Source organism: Lycium barbarum, chromosome 9, assembly GCF_019175385.1.
Source record: "Lycium barbarum isolate Lr01 chromosome 9, ASM1917538v2, whole genome shotgun sequence".
Classification (NCBI taxonomy): domain Eukaryota; kingdom Viridiplantae; phylum Streptophyta; class Magnoliopsida; order Solanales; family Solanaceae; genus Lycium; species Lycium barbarum.
The window spans coordinates 104,068,310-104,080,395 of NC_083345.1; the positions used below are offsets into that span (position 1 = coordinate 104,068,310).

Sequence of the window (12,086 nt, forward strand, 5' to 3'; positions counted from 1 at the left end):
TCTGGCAACCATATTGCTAAATTTCGACCACATGTGGTCGAAATTTTAAATTGAGCCCAGAATTTCGACCACATGTGGTCGAAATATGGCAACCATATTGCTAAATTTCGACCACGTGTGGTCGAAATTAAATTTTACTGGGTACAATTTCGACCACCTGTGGTCGAAATTCTGGAATATTTTTTCTAGCATTTGTCTGTTTTTGACATCCCACCTACCAATTTTCAAATAACCAAATTCATCAACCAAAACAGTCATCCAATTCATCAACAATGCAACACAACAACCATAAACAATGTTTGAACACTTAAACATTGTCCATTCAAATACTTAAACATCATAAACTACGTTCAAACACTTAAACATCTTAAAATTAAAAGTACTTCTAGTTCAAATTAAAACTACATTCATATACATATCCATTTAAACATAGCAGAATTAAGTGTTCTTGTTAGCAGGTCAACTTGCTGCTTCATGGCTTCATACTCCTTAGGATCAACTGTCCCATCATCAGTAACACCTACGGCTTCAAGGGCCGACGAGTATCGACGAAAGGCTCGATTAGGCATTCCATAAACTGTCCCATGCCTTGTTGGTGGAGCAACCTTCTCAATCCATTGTTGCTATATTAACTAGTCAGTCATCTGCGTGGTACGTGGCTGAGTGGCTCGAAACTCCCCAAAGTGTTGTTGAAATTCATTCTAAAATTGAAAGATACAATATTAGTAGCCTAATTTAGTACAAAAAATATATTATTATTGTTAACTAACGACTTACCCAAGTTCGCTCAGCCCTTGGCTCAACCCATTGGTATGTACCATCAGCGTTCTTCTCCTTCCTCGTGTGAGTAATCTTGAAGATCTCATCTTGAAGTACCGCCTGACCCCTCTGGAGCTCCTACAAACAAATCAAAATTAACAATTTAAAAAAGTCCGCAAAAACTATCCCCAAAAACAGTCCAAACAAAAACTATCCCCAAAACTAACGTTAGTACTCCTTCACCCAACTTACATATTATCCTTGTTATACTTATTATCAAATGAGGAAAATTAAGATTCATTTTAATCATTTTTTATAACTATGAGAACTAAGTTTGATTTGGTATTCCTGTGACTGATAAGATTTGTTTAATTGGTACAATTATGATAGGAGCTATAGTGTGTCAATTAGAAATAAAGGACAGGCTAAGCTGTTAAAACAATTTATTAGTAGTTGCTATATACAAGGAGCTATTGCAAGCAAGACAATACCGAAGGTAATCATGGGGGTGACCTGCAATACATAGGTATGTGTAAGCATGGGCTGTTCATAAGTCCTCTAACTAATATTAGTTGGTGAAAGGTAACTCTTTTATCATGTTTTAGAATTTGAAGATTTCTAATCAGTGACTTAGTAAACAAAGTTATTGTCAACAAACAAGACACACACAACATATGTTGGATGACGAGATGAATGAGTGATCAGGGTAAAAGAATGAAGAATAAGTCAATAAGACTTAAGGAAGTACATTTCAGTAATCACCACCATGTTTCTACAATCTTGTAGCTAGCTAGATGCAACTCATAACATTGGAGCAATTTTTATTAATACCCTACGAGCCTAAAAGACTACATGGAGCAACATGATTAACAAGGATTCATAGAGATGAATCCAACTAGTTTTTTTTCTTTATAAGGTAAGATGAATTTCATTAATAGAGTACCAAGAAGGAACTGCAAACAAGAGATTACAGCATTACTGTTTTAATTATACCCCCAAGAATCCAACCAGTATGAGATAGAGGCATTGTTGTTGTTGTTGTAAGACCATAAATGCCATTTTATTACTAGACATATTGGTAAAGATATCCATGCATAAACTTATATCAAATAATACATCCATGCATTCTTGATGAACTAAATCTTGCTGCCAATGAAAACAAGATAATAGAACACTAAATAACATCTAATTCTAGATGTGATTCAAATAGGGAACTAACTAGAGAATCAACTCACACAGAGAACTAAAGATCAGAACTTTCAAATGTACTCAAAAGAGCAAACTTTACCTGTCCATGATAAAGAAAAGGCCCAAAAGCAGCAGCAAAAACAGCAACAACTGCACTCCCCATAACAACCAATCTCCCAAACCCCCTAAACAACCCACCCCTACAATAATGCCTCAACAAATAAACAAAATAAACAGGAGCAGCAACAGGAAACAAATGCTTAAAACACAACAAAATTGCAAAAACAAAACCACCTAACAAATCCTTCCCTTCCTCCAATGCCGAAATAGAAACCAAAAGAATCCCCAAAAGAAACCCACTATACTGAAAATGCAAATGGTCAACAATCATCAATCCAGGCGAAAAAATAACCAAAACCCAGATCAAGACTCTCTTTATACCCCAAATTCCTTGTCAATCTATAAATACCAAAAACCAACACAAAATCAGATACTATCACACTAAGTCTTTGAAAAAGAACTGTGGGTTGTGATTTGTAGTTAAGACCATGATGTAAATGGACCATAATGGGGTCTACAAGGGAAGCAAAGAAAGAAAGAAAATGCTCAAAATGAGCAAAGAATGGTGGGTAATCGAGCGTCCATGGACTTGTTTCATCAGAATACCATTGAGAAAGAGGAAGAGAGTTAGTTATAGCAAGCCAATCGCGGTGGACTTCGAAATAGTCCCAAAAAAAGGGATCAAAACAGCCCAAAAAATAACATTCAATTTCAATTCAAAATCCAAAAAAGAAAATAACATAAAATAAACCCTAAAATAAATATTGAACACTAAATAAAGTTATCAAATCTACTAAATATAGAAGGTAATGTAGCTAATAACATGAGATTATTATGCATTGGTAAGTGTTCATGACATTGGAAAAAAAAATTGAACCTGCGTCGCCGACGGTGGACTGGTGGTGGTCGGAGGCGGTGGGTTGAGGTCTGGGCTGGTGGGGCGGTGGTGTGGGTAGAGAGAGGAGAGGGAGAGAGGAAAGAGAGAGTGAGAAAAAAAAAATGTGGTCAAGTTTGGTGCTAGAACAGATCTGCAAAGGAGTGTGTAAATACAAATGTGGTTCAATTTTCGACCACATGTGGTCGAAAATTGTTTTTTTTTTTTTAAAAAAAATTAAATGTTTCCCATTTATTATTTATACAAAAATTAATTTCGACCACACGTGGTCGAAATTTTATTTTCATTTTAAAAAATCGACCCCGTGTGGTCGAAATCCTGCTGAAAATAAAATAAAATAAAATAAAAATTCAGATAATTTCGACCGCACGTGGTCGATTGTTTTTCGACCAAAAATGTGGTCGAAATTGTTTGGTCGAAAATGCCCTTTTTTTTAGTAGTATATGATCCACCCGAGGCATTACTTTTTCTCTTTAGGCGCATTTGGTATAAGAAAAAATGTTTTGCCTAAATATTATTTTACGAGGAAATGCTTTACCTTATAGAAATAATTTCTATATTATTTTTGAGCCTTTGGTTGAGCATTAAAATAGACGGAGATCCGGAGATGGATGAGCCATGTGGATAATGGTGGGTCGATGACTTTTTGAGTTAAAAAGACCAACAACAATGTTTATTTATTGGGTGAAGTAAATGATATCAAATAAGTATTGAGATGCTTATTAAAAATAAAAACTTAACTTACATAGACGCAAGATAATTTCCTTCATTTAGTATATATGTTCTCGGAGAATAACAAATTCAACAATCTAAATCAACCAAATACTAGGAAAAAGGTCTCTCAAGGAAAACATTGTATTCCATTTTAAACTTTAGAGTTTACCTACCAATTCATCTTCCTTTATTATGGTTTTTTCTTTTCTCTTCCAAAAGTGACAGTCTTAAAAAGCCGATAAATACTAGGGTTAAGGGTCAAAAATACATCTCAAGTATCACTTTTTTTTTTTAGTTTCCTATCTGAACTATCAGGTGTGAGAGTTTCGTACCTAAACTATCACCAATTAGTTAGCAAAACACACCTCAACTATCACTTGTTCACTTTTCCTACCTGAACAGTTTGTAAAACACATCTCAAAAGTTCAGGTAGGAAAAGTGAACAAGTGATAGTTGAGGTGTGTTTTGCTAACTAATTGGTGATAGTTTAGGTAGGAAACTCCCACGCCTGATAGTTCATGTAGAAAACTCAGAAAAAAGTGATACTTAAGGTGTGTTTTTTACCATTATCTCTAATTACTATAATGTTCTTCCCTGGTGTGATTATCTTGTACATTGAAAGATTGTACTGATGCTGACTCATTAACGGGATAATTACCTTTTTGGGGCCACCCTAAAAAATAATAGCCGAGAAATGTATATATTTTGTATATTAAACGTATAGATATACATAAATATACATAATCAATTTATATGCGTTGTATATTTTCACTAGTACTGCCGGTAATTAATTTCGCCCGATGAGTGAAAAATGTAATGAAACCCTATTTTAACAGTAAGTAACCACAGCCCTATTTTTAAATTTTTGAAAAGAATTTAACTGATTGCTAAAATAAATGAAAACAAAAAAGGGGGTGAAAGGTTTTAATGACGAGACAATGTTACGAATTTGACGTAGCATAATCCTCAGGTGCGTTAGGCAATGTATAATTCAATTTTATTTGGGAAAACATCACTATTGCCCACCCAATCCAAACTAATTACCCACTCATGCTTCCTCCCAAATTATCTTCACTTCTGCCCAGTCCAGCCCAAACTAATTACCCGACATACCCCCCTCGCCCAAATCCCTTCCTCCATGATATCATCACAGTATATTTATATGTGATGATGGTATCATGGAGGACTAAGAGAAGGACTGAAGCAGTCCTCCATGATACCGTCTCAGTATATTTATATACCACGATGGTACCATGGCCATAAGGAGTGTCTCATTGAAGGACTGAAGCAGTCCTCCATGATACCATCACAATATATGTATATAAGACGATGGTATCATAGAGGGTTTTTTGAGAAAATTGTGTTATCTGTAATAAATGAACATGATCATTCATAATACCGTCTCAGTATATTTATATATCATGATGGTATCATGGAGGACTAAGAGAAGGACTGAAGCATCTTCCATGATACCATATCAGTATATTTATATACCATGATGGTATCATGGAGGACTAAGAGGACTGAAGCATCTTTCATGATACCAGCTCAGTATATTTATATACCATGTTGCTGTCATAATTGGGGGGCATCTCGGGTAAATATTTTTAATTTTTTCTGAGGGGTAATTATTTTGGTTTGAGGGGCGCATGCGTGATCTTTCCCCATTTTATTTAGTGATGTTAAGAAATAAAAAAGAATTAATTGAGAGCAACTACCATTGCTAATTAGCTACTCATGCAGATCTTAAGTTAGGAGATTCATTAAACTCGAAGGGAAGAAGGTATAAGGCGTCCTTTCTTGTACTATTGCAATTATTTTGCAATAAATTAACACACTATATTAAAGAAGAAGAAGAAAAGCATACAATTATAATTTACATGCCGATATAATAGACATAAATGAATTATATTAACCCTTTAATAAATGGAAAGTGAGAGAGAGAGAGATCAAACAAAAACTGGGCCTGAAACAACAAGAAGTCAATACGGCTCGACTTTGCCCAATACAATGAGGCCTTAATTCTAAACTTGACTTGGGCTTCAAAGCCAGAGATCCATGGCACTGATTTTGGTGTCCAAGCTAAACTCAAAAGCCCAAATGATTCTGCTTTGGGTCATTGTCTTTAATATTTGGGAAAACTACACAAAATGCGCACTAAAACCAAAATATTTAGGAAAACCGCCCAAAATGCCCACTAAAACCAAAAATTTTACCCGAGTTTTGCCCCATAGAATTTAATTGTTGTGCTACCCAAACCGAGCAAGCAAATTACCCGCATACCCATCTCGTCGAAGGCCTTAAATTGCGGCGTCAAATGGGGAGTTGATGCGGTTTCCTTTTGAATTGAATTCAATTGTGGCTGTTTTGATTTTGATTTCCTTTTTTTTTTTCTTTTAATTTCCTTTCTTTTTTGTTTTGTTTTGTTTTCCTTTTTGGGTTAGTTATCTTCTTTTTTTTTTTATTCCTTTCTCTATTTTTATATTTTTTTTAAAGATAAAAATATAAAAATAAAAATACTAACTAACTATTGTATTTTCTTATAATTTTTATTCTTTTGAAGGAATGAACATATCTTATATGATACTGTATTAGTATAGATATATACCATGTGGATATCATAAAATACTGAAGAGTTTTTTTGAAGGAATGAATCAGTCCTTTATGATAGCCTGACAGTATATGAATATACTGTGTGAGTATCATAGAGAATCGAGGAGTATTTTTTCTGAAGAATGAACCAGTCCTTTATGATACCCTGACAGTATATGAATATACAATGTGGGTATCAAAGGGGACCGAAGAGTGTTTTTTCTGAAGAAATGAACCAATCCTTTATGATATCCTGACAGTATATGAATATGCTGTGTAGGTATCATAGAGGACCGAGGAGTGTTTTTTTTTTTGAAGAAATGAATCAGTTCTCTATGATACCCTGACAGTAAATGAATATACCGTGTGGGTATCATAAATGACTGAAGAGTGTTTTTTTCGAAGAAATGAATCAGTCCTCTATGATACCCTGACAGTATATGAATGTACCTTGTGGATATCATAGAGGACCGAAGAGTGTTTTTTTCGAAGAAATGAACCAGCCCTCTATGAAACCCTGACAATATATGAATATACCGTGTGGTATCATAAAGGACCAGGGAATGTTTTTTTTTTTTTTTTGAAGAATGAATCAGTCCTCTATGATACGCTAGCAGTATATGAATATACCGTATGGGTATCATAGAGGACCGAGGAGTGTTTTTTTCGAAGAAATGAACCAGTCCTCTATGATACACTGGCAGTATATGGATATACTGTGTGGGTATCATAGAGGACCAAAGAGTGTTTTTTTTTTTTTTGAAGAAATGAACTAGTCCTCTATGATACCTTGACAGTATATGAATATACTGTGTGAGCATCATAGAGGATTGAGCAGTGTTGGAATGAATTTGCTATCTACGATACGTTGTTAGTACATGATATACCAGGTTGGTATTAGGGGTGGGCGTTCGATTCTTCGGTTCGATTTTTTCAGTTTCGGTTTTTTGAAAGTGGACACCGAACAATTCGGTTCAATTTTGATTTTTCTAATTCGGTTTTTTTTTTTTTTTTTGGCATGGACGTGAAATGGGCGATTTTCTGTTTGTAAAATGGACTTTCATTTTAATAAAAAATGAGCTATTTTATATTTTTTTAATTCAAAATAGGCTATTTCAATTCCCCGGAATTCAATTTTCACATGAACTTAATAGGCATTTATAGAAAACTGAAATTCAAAACTGTAACCAACCAGAGAAAACAAGACATTTATAGCAACAAAAATTCCTAATAAAAGAAGCATCATAGTAAAAGCAGTACCTTAATGAGTATATCTTAGTCATATTCATATTCGTATTCACTTGACAACCTTATTCAAACACAGCTTATTGTACTGGACAATCATATCTCTGGTGTAAACAAAGGTTGCAAAATGAGAGAATGGATGATATATGAATATTTTTCTGCTCCTCCTTGTGATAGAAACAAATGCATCACACTTTTTGATAGGTAATGCACGTATAAAAAATGCATAACACGTGACAAATGATTATGTCAAACTCCTAACGAAAGTAATTATTGCAGCATGAACTCAACATAGGAAATTTCTTTAATAACTCCAGGAAATTTCTCAGAGGAATTTTTTTCAGTAACTGTTCGGTTAAATCGAACTACCAAAGAATTGGTGAACCGGAACCGAACACCGAATTTGTTATAAAAAAAAATCATAAACCGAATCGAAAAATTGAAAAACCGAAATTGAAAAACCGAATTAATTTGGTTCGGTTCGGTTTTTCAGTTTTCGGTGTTTATGCCCAGCCCTAGTTGGTATCACAGAGAACTCAATGTTTTCTTGAAGGAATGGACTGTCAGTCACGTATGATACCATGTCAGTATATGATATACTATGTGGTTATCACTGAAAACTGAGTAGTATTTTTTGAAGGAATGATCTAACGTTCTATGATACCTTATCTGTATATAATATATAACATGTGGGTATCATAGAGGATTGAGTGTTTTTCTTGAAGGAACGAACTAACGGTCCCCTATGATACGATGTTAGTATATGCTATATACCACGTGGATATCATAGTATACTGCAATAGTATACTTCAACTGCTATTGATATGGTATACTAAATGCTAATTTTATTTTTATTTTGAGATATAGAAAAAAAAAATATCAGTTATCCTTCTTATTGATATACAAAATTAAAAAAAAAAGAAGGCCAAAAGGTAGAATTAGATTATTTAAAAAATAAGGAACTAAAGAAAAAAAGTTTGAAAAAATGAAATTAAAAAAAGAGAAAAAATAAATAAAAATCACCAGAAATTAAAAAAATAATGAATAAAACTAACAAAAAATTTGAATGAAATTAGATTATGGAGATAAAAAATAAAAAGAAAAGAAATAGATGAAATGAAAAAGGAACAATAAATTTAAAAAACAGAGCAAAAAATAAAAAAATAAAGGAGCTAGAATTAAATATGAAATCAAATTATGGTGAAAAAAAAAATAGTATGATTTGGGAAAGAAATAAATGAACAAAAAGGGGGAAAAGGAAAAAAAAAAAACAAAACAAAAAAAAGAAGTAAAGAAGTAGAGAAATTTAAAAAAAAAAAAACAATTACCTACAAAAGCTACAATGGGTAGGAAGGGTAAATTGGTTTGGGGGTATGAAAGCAATGGGGTATGGAAGGGTAATTATTTTATGTGTAGTGGGCATTGGTGTTCCTTCCCCTTAATTTTTGCCCTTCAAGACAAATAACTTTTTCGTTTGACATAAATTTATATTTTCGCATCATAATATCCACAAGTTATATCTCGAACTCTTAAATAACTTATGCCCCACTAGACATAAGTTTAATTTTCAAGGGCAAAAAATTATTTTTTTGCACGGATTTCCCTTCAAAGGCACTGGTCATTAATTTTAGCCCCTCAAATTGCTGGTCTTTAATTTTTGGCCTTCGCCTAATACCCCAAGCTTTGGGGTTCGAACCTCGGCTCAATAAAAAAAAAAATCGCAAGGCAGAGTTTCGTAGCAAAATTAGGCTTATTCGGGCAAAAGTTAGGCCTTAAGGCAGAGTTTTGCAAAATTCCAGCTGATTAAAAACAATTACCTTAATGCAAGCCTCTACCTTAAGCCTTAAGGTAAAGTTTGAAACTCTGCATGATAAGGAAAAGTTTGTAGTTAAACTTTGCCTTGCGAATTATTTTTTTTAATTTTTGACTGAGCGAGAGTTCGAACCTGGAACCCAAAAATTTTATGTGAAGGGAAAAAAAATTAAAGACCAACAATTTGAGGGGCAAAATTAAAGACCACCCCCGCATAAGGCAATCGTACAAATTGCCCGCAAAAAATTATAGACCAGCCCATTTAAAGGGCAAAAATTTTAGACCAGTCCATTTGAAGACAAATCGTGCAATTTCTTTTTCTCCTTTTCATTTTTTTGTGCGGATTGCCCTTCAAAGGCACTGGGCTTTAATTTTTTCCCTTCGCCTAATACTATGAGATTTATGGTTCGAATCCGACTCAGTCAAAAAAAAAAAGAATTCGCAAGGCAGAGTTTCGTAGCAAAATTAGGCCGTAAGGCAGAGCTTTGCAAAATTCCAACTGAGTAAAAAGAAATTGTGCCTTAATGCAAACCTTTTGCTGGCAAAACTCTATCTTGCGAATCCAAACTCTACCTTGCGAATTTTTTTAAATTTTTTTGACTAAGTGGGGGGCGGGGGTTTCGAACCAGGAACCAAGGGGTTTGTTGTGAAGGAAAAAAATTAAAGACCACCAATTTGAGGGGCAAAATGAAAGACCGCCACTGTTGTAAGCTGTGGGTCCACCAAACAATATATGGGGAAACCTGGTTGTCTACCAATTCTCTTAAACAGTGCAGTAAGTAAATAACACAAGATTTTACCATGAAAAACTCCATGCTCAAGGGATTAAAAATCATGACCTACCATGTAGGATTTCACTTCACTACACTGAACAACTTCAGATTACAACCTCTTGCAATCTAGGAATTTAACTCTCATAAATCCCTCACCCTTACAATACACCTATTTTAAGCTACAACTCTTGACTACCCTTAGTCAAGCACACAACCAAGTTTGACTAACTCTTACAAAACCAACTAATACACTTGACTAACTCTAGCCAAAGGTACCACTCAATAGATTGAATAGGTAAACCGCCTACCAACTACAGAGAATTTAAGCTATTTACAACAGCTTTTTGAAAGAAAAATAGGTTTACAATTTAAGGAGCAGATGAACAAAGACTCACAACAACCTAACGAACATCGATGATATAATAATAAAAAGGAAAGGCAAGAAATTAAGGATACAGTATATTGACACAATTAAATAAGACTAAAATACAACCCTAACCATAAAAGATTAGGACCTTCAATTAGATTATCCAAAAACATCAAACTCTTAAGGAGACCAAAAGGGATTGATTTCGCAATTAACCACCTTCTTAACAATTCAAACAACCAAAAGCTTAACAAGCTCTCAAACACTCAATTCTAGAGTTTTACAAGTTTTCAATATCTCATCAAAATAATCTAAGTCTTCCATGAAGAAAAAGAGAACTATTTGTACTATGCTAGAAATAAAAGATAGCAAAATGACATAAACACCCTTAATAAGACAAGGGCCTTGTTTGGCTATTCTTCTTTCTTCAAAATCTTGAAATCTCCTTTGCAAGAATAGCCAACTCTTCCTCTTTTAGCCATTGTGATGACTTTCCATTTCCTCTTCTTCTCCCCAAGCAATCTTCATCAAAATATGGACTTGGGATCCAAGGTACTCATCAAAAGTATACTCAAGAGCCCCTCGCTTCATAAATAGACCTTACAAGTGTTGTAGTTCCCGAGCTTGGGTCCTTGAGGCAAATGGGCTCGCATCATTCTCCCCATCTTGATCAGGTATTGGTCATGCGTCGCAGGTCCATCACGCAAAAATTAGCTTCTGAAAATTTCCCTTTCCGTGCCGAGTCCGTGTCATGGGGCTAGCACATTCTTGTGGTTTTGTGCCAGGTCCGCGTCGCGAGTCCAGCACCTGATTGGTGTTTCTGTATCAGGCCCGCGGCGTGGGTGCAGCACGCGAGTCCCTGTACTTGATTCCTCGAACCTTGTGCGAATTATTCCGATATTTTTATGCTGTGGGACCCTTCCAAACTTAGTATTTTCCCCTTTTGGATATGTATAACACCTTTTTACCCTTTGACTAAAAATTTGAAGATCAAATACCTTTCTTGGATCTCCTTCTTCCTTTGAAGATATGAATAACCTCAAGAATACAAGAACAATTCAAAATTTGATCTACCTTCAATTCAACTCCAAATTCACTCAAATTTCGGGTCTAGAAATTAGCCTTTAATTTCAAACAAATCACAAGACCCATTTCTCAAGTTCTTGAGTTCTTCAAAGTTTCAAAGCTCAACAATGGTGATTCAAAAACCCTAACTCCAATCAACTCGAAATGAAAGATTTAGACTCTAGAAACACTAAGAAACTCTAATCTAACACTAGATTCAACAAAAATCAACAAGATTTGTTTTTTCTTTTTTTTTGTTAAATCAAAACCCAAGACTAGATTTGATGGAACAAACCTAAGCTAAGATGTGATACTAATTGATATAATAATAAAAAGGAAAGGCAAGAAAAAGACAAGAAATGAAGGATAGAATAGATTGACATAAATGAATAAGACTAAAAGACAACCCTAACCATAAAAGATTAGGACCTTCAATTAGATTATCCAAAAACACCAAACTCTTAAGGAGACCAAAAGGGATTGATTTCCCAATTAACCACCTTCTCAACAATTCAAACAACCAAAAGCTTAACAAGCTCTCAAACACTCAATTTTAGAGTTTTACAAGTTTTCAATATCTCATCAAAATAATCTAATTCTTCCATGAAGAAGAAGA

At 34.3% G+C, this 12,086-nt stretch overlaps 1 protein-coding gene across 1 annotated transcript; it reads right to left on the reverse strand.

The window, feature by feature from the left end:
- Window positions 1-237: 237 nt before the first annotated feature.
- On the reverse strand, window positions 238-3,034 carry LOC132609224 (uncharacterized). Its single transcript, XM_060323101.1, has 4 exons — window positions 2,885-3,034; window positions 2,048-2,147; window positions 778-897; window positions 238-701 (listed from the first exon to the last, which is right to left on the reverse strand). Exons 2-4 carry the CDS (start codon window positions 2,108-2,110, stop codon window positions 633-635), a joined length of 252 nt encoding a protein of 83 aa, XP_060179084.1. The 5' UTR covers window positions 2,111-2,147; window positions 2,885-3,034; the 3' UTR covers window positions 238-632.
- Between the last annotated feature and the right edge of the window lie 9,052 nt (window positions 3,035-12,086).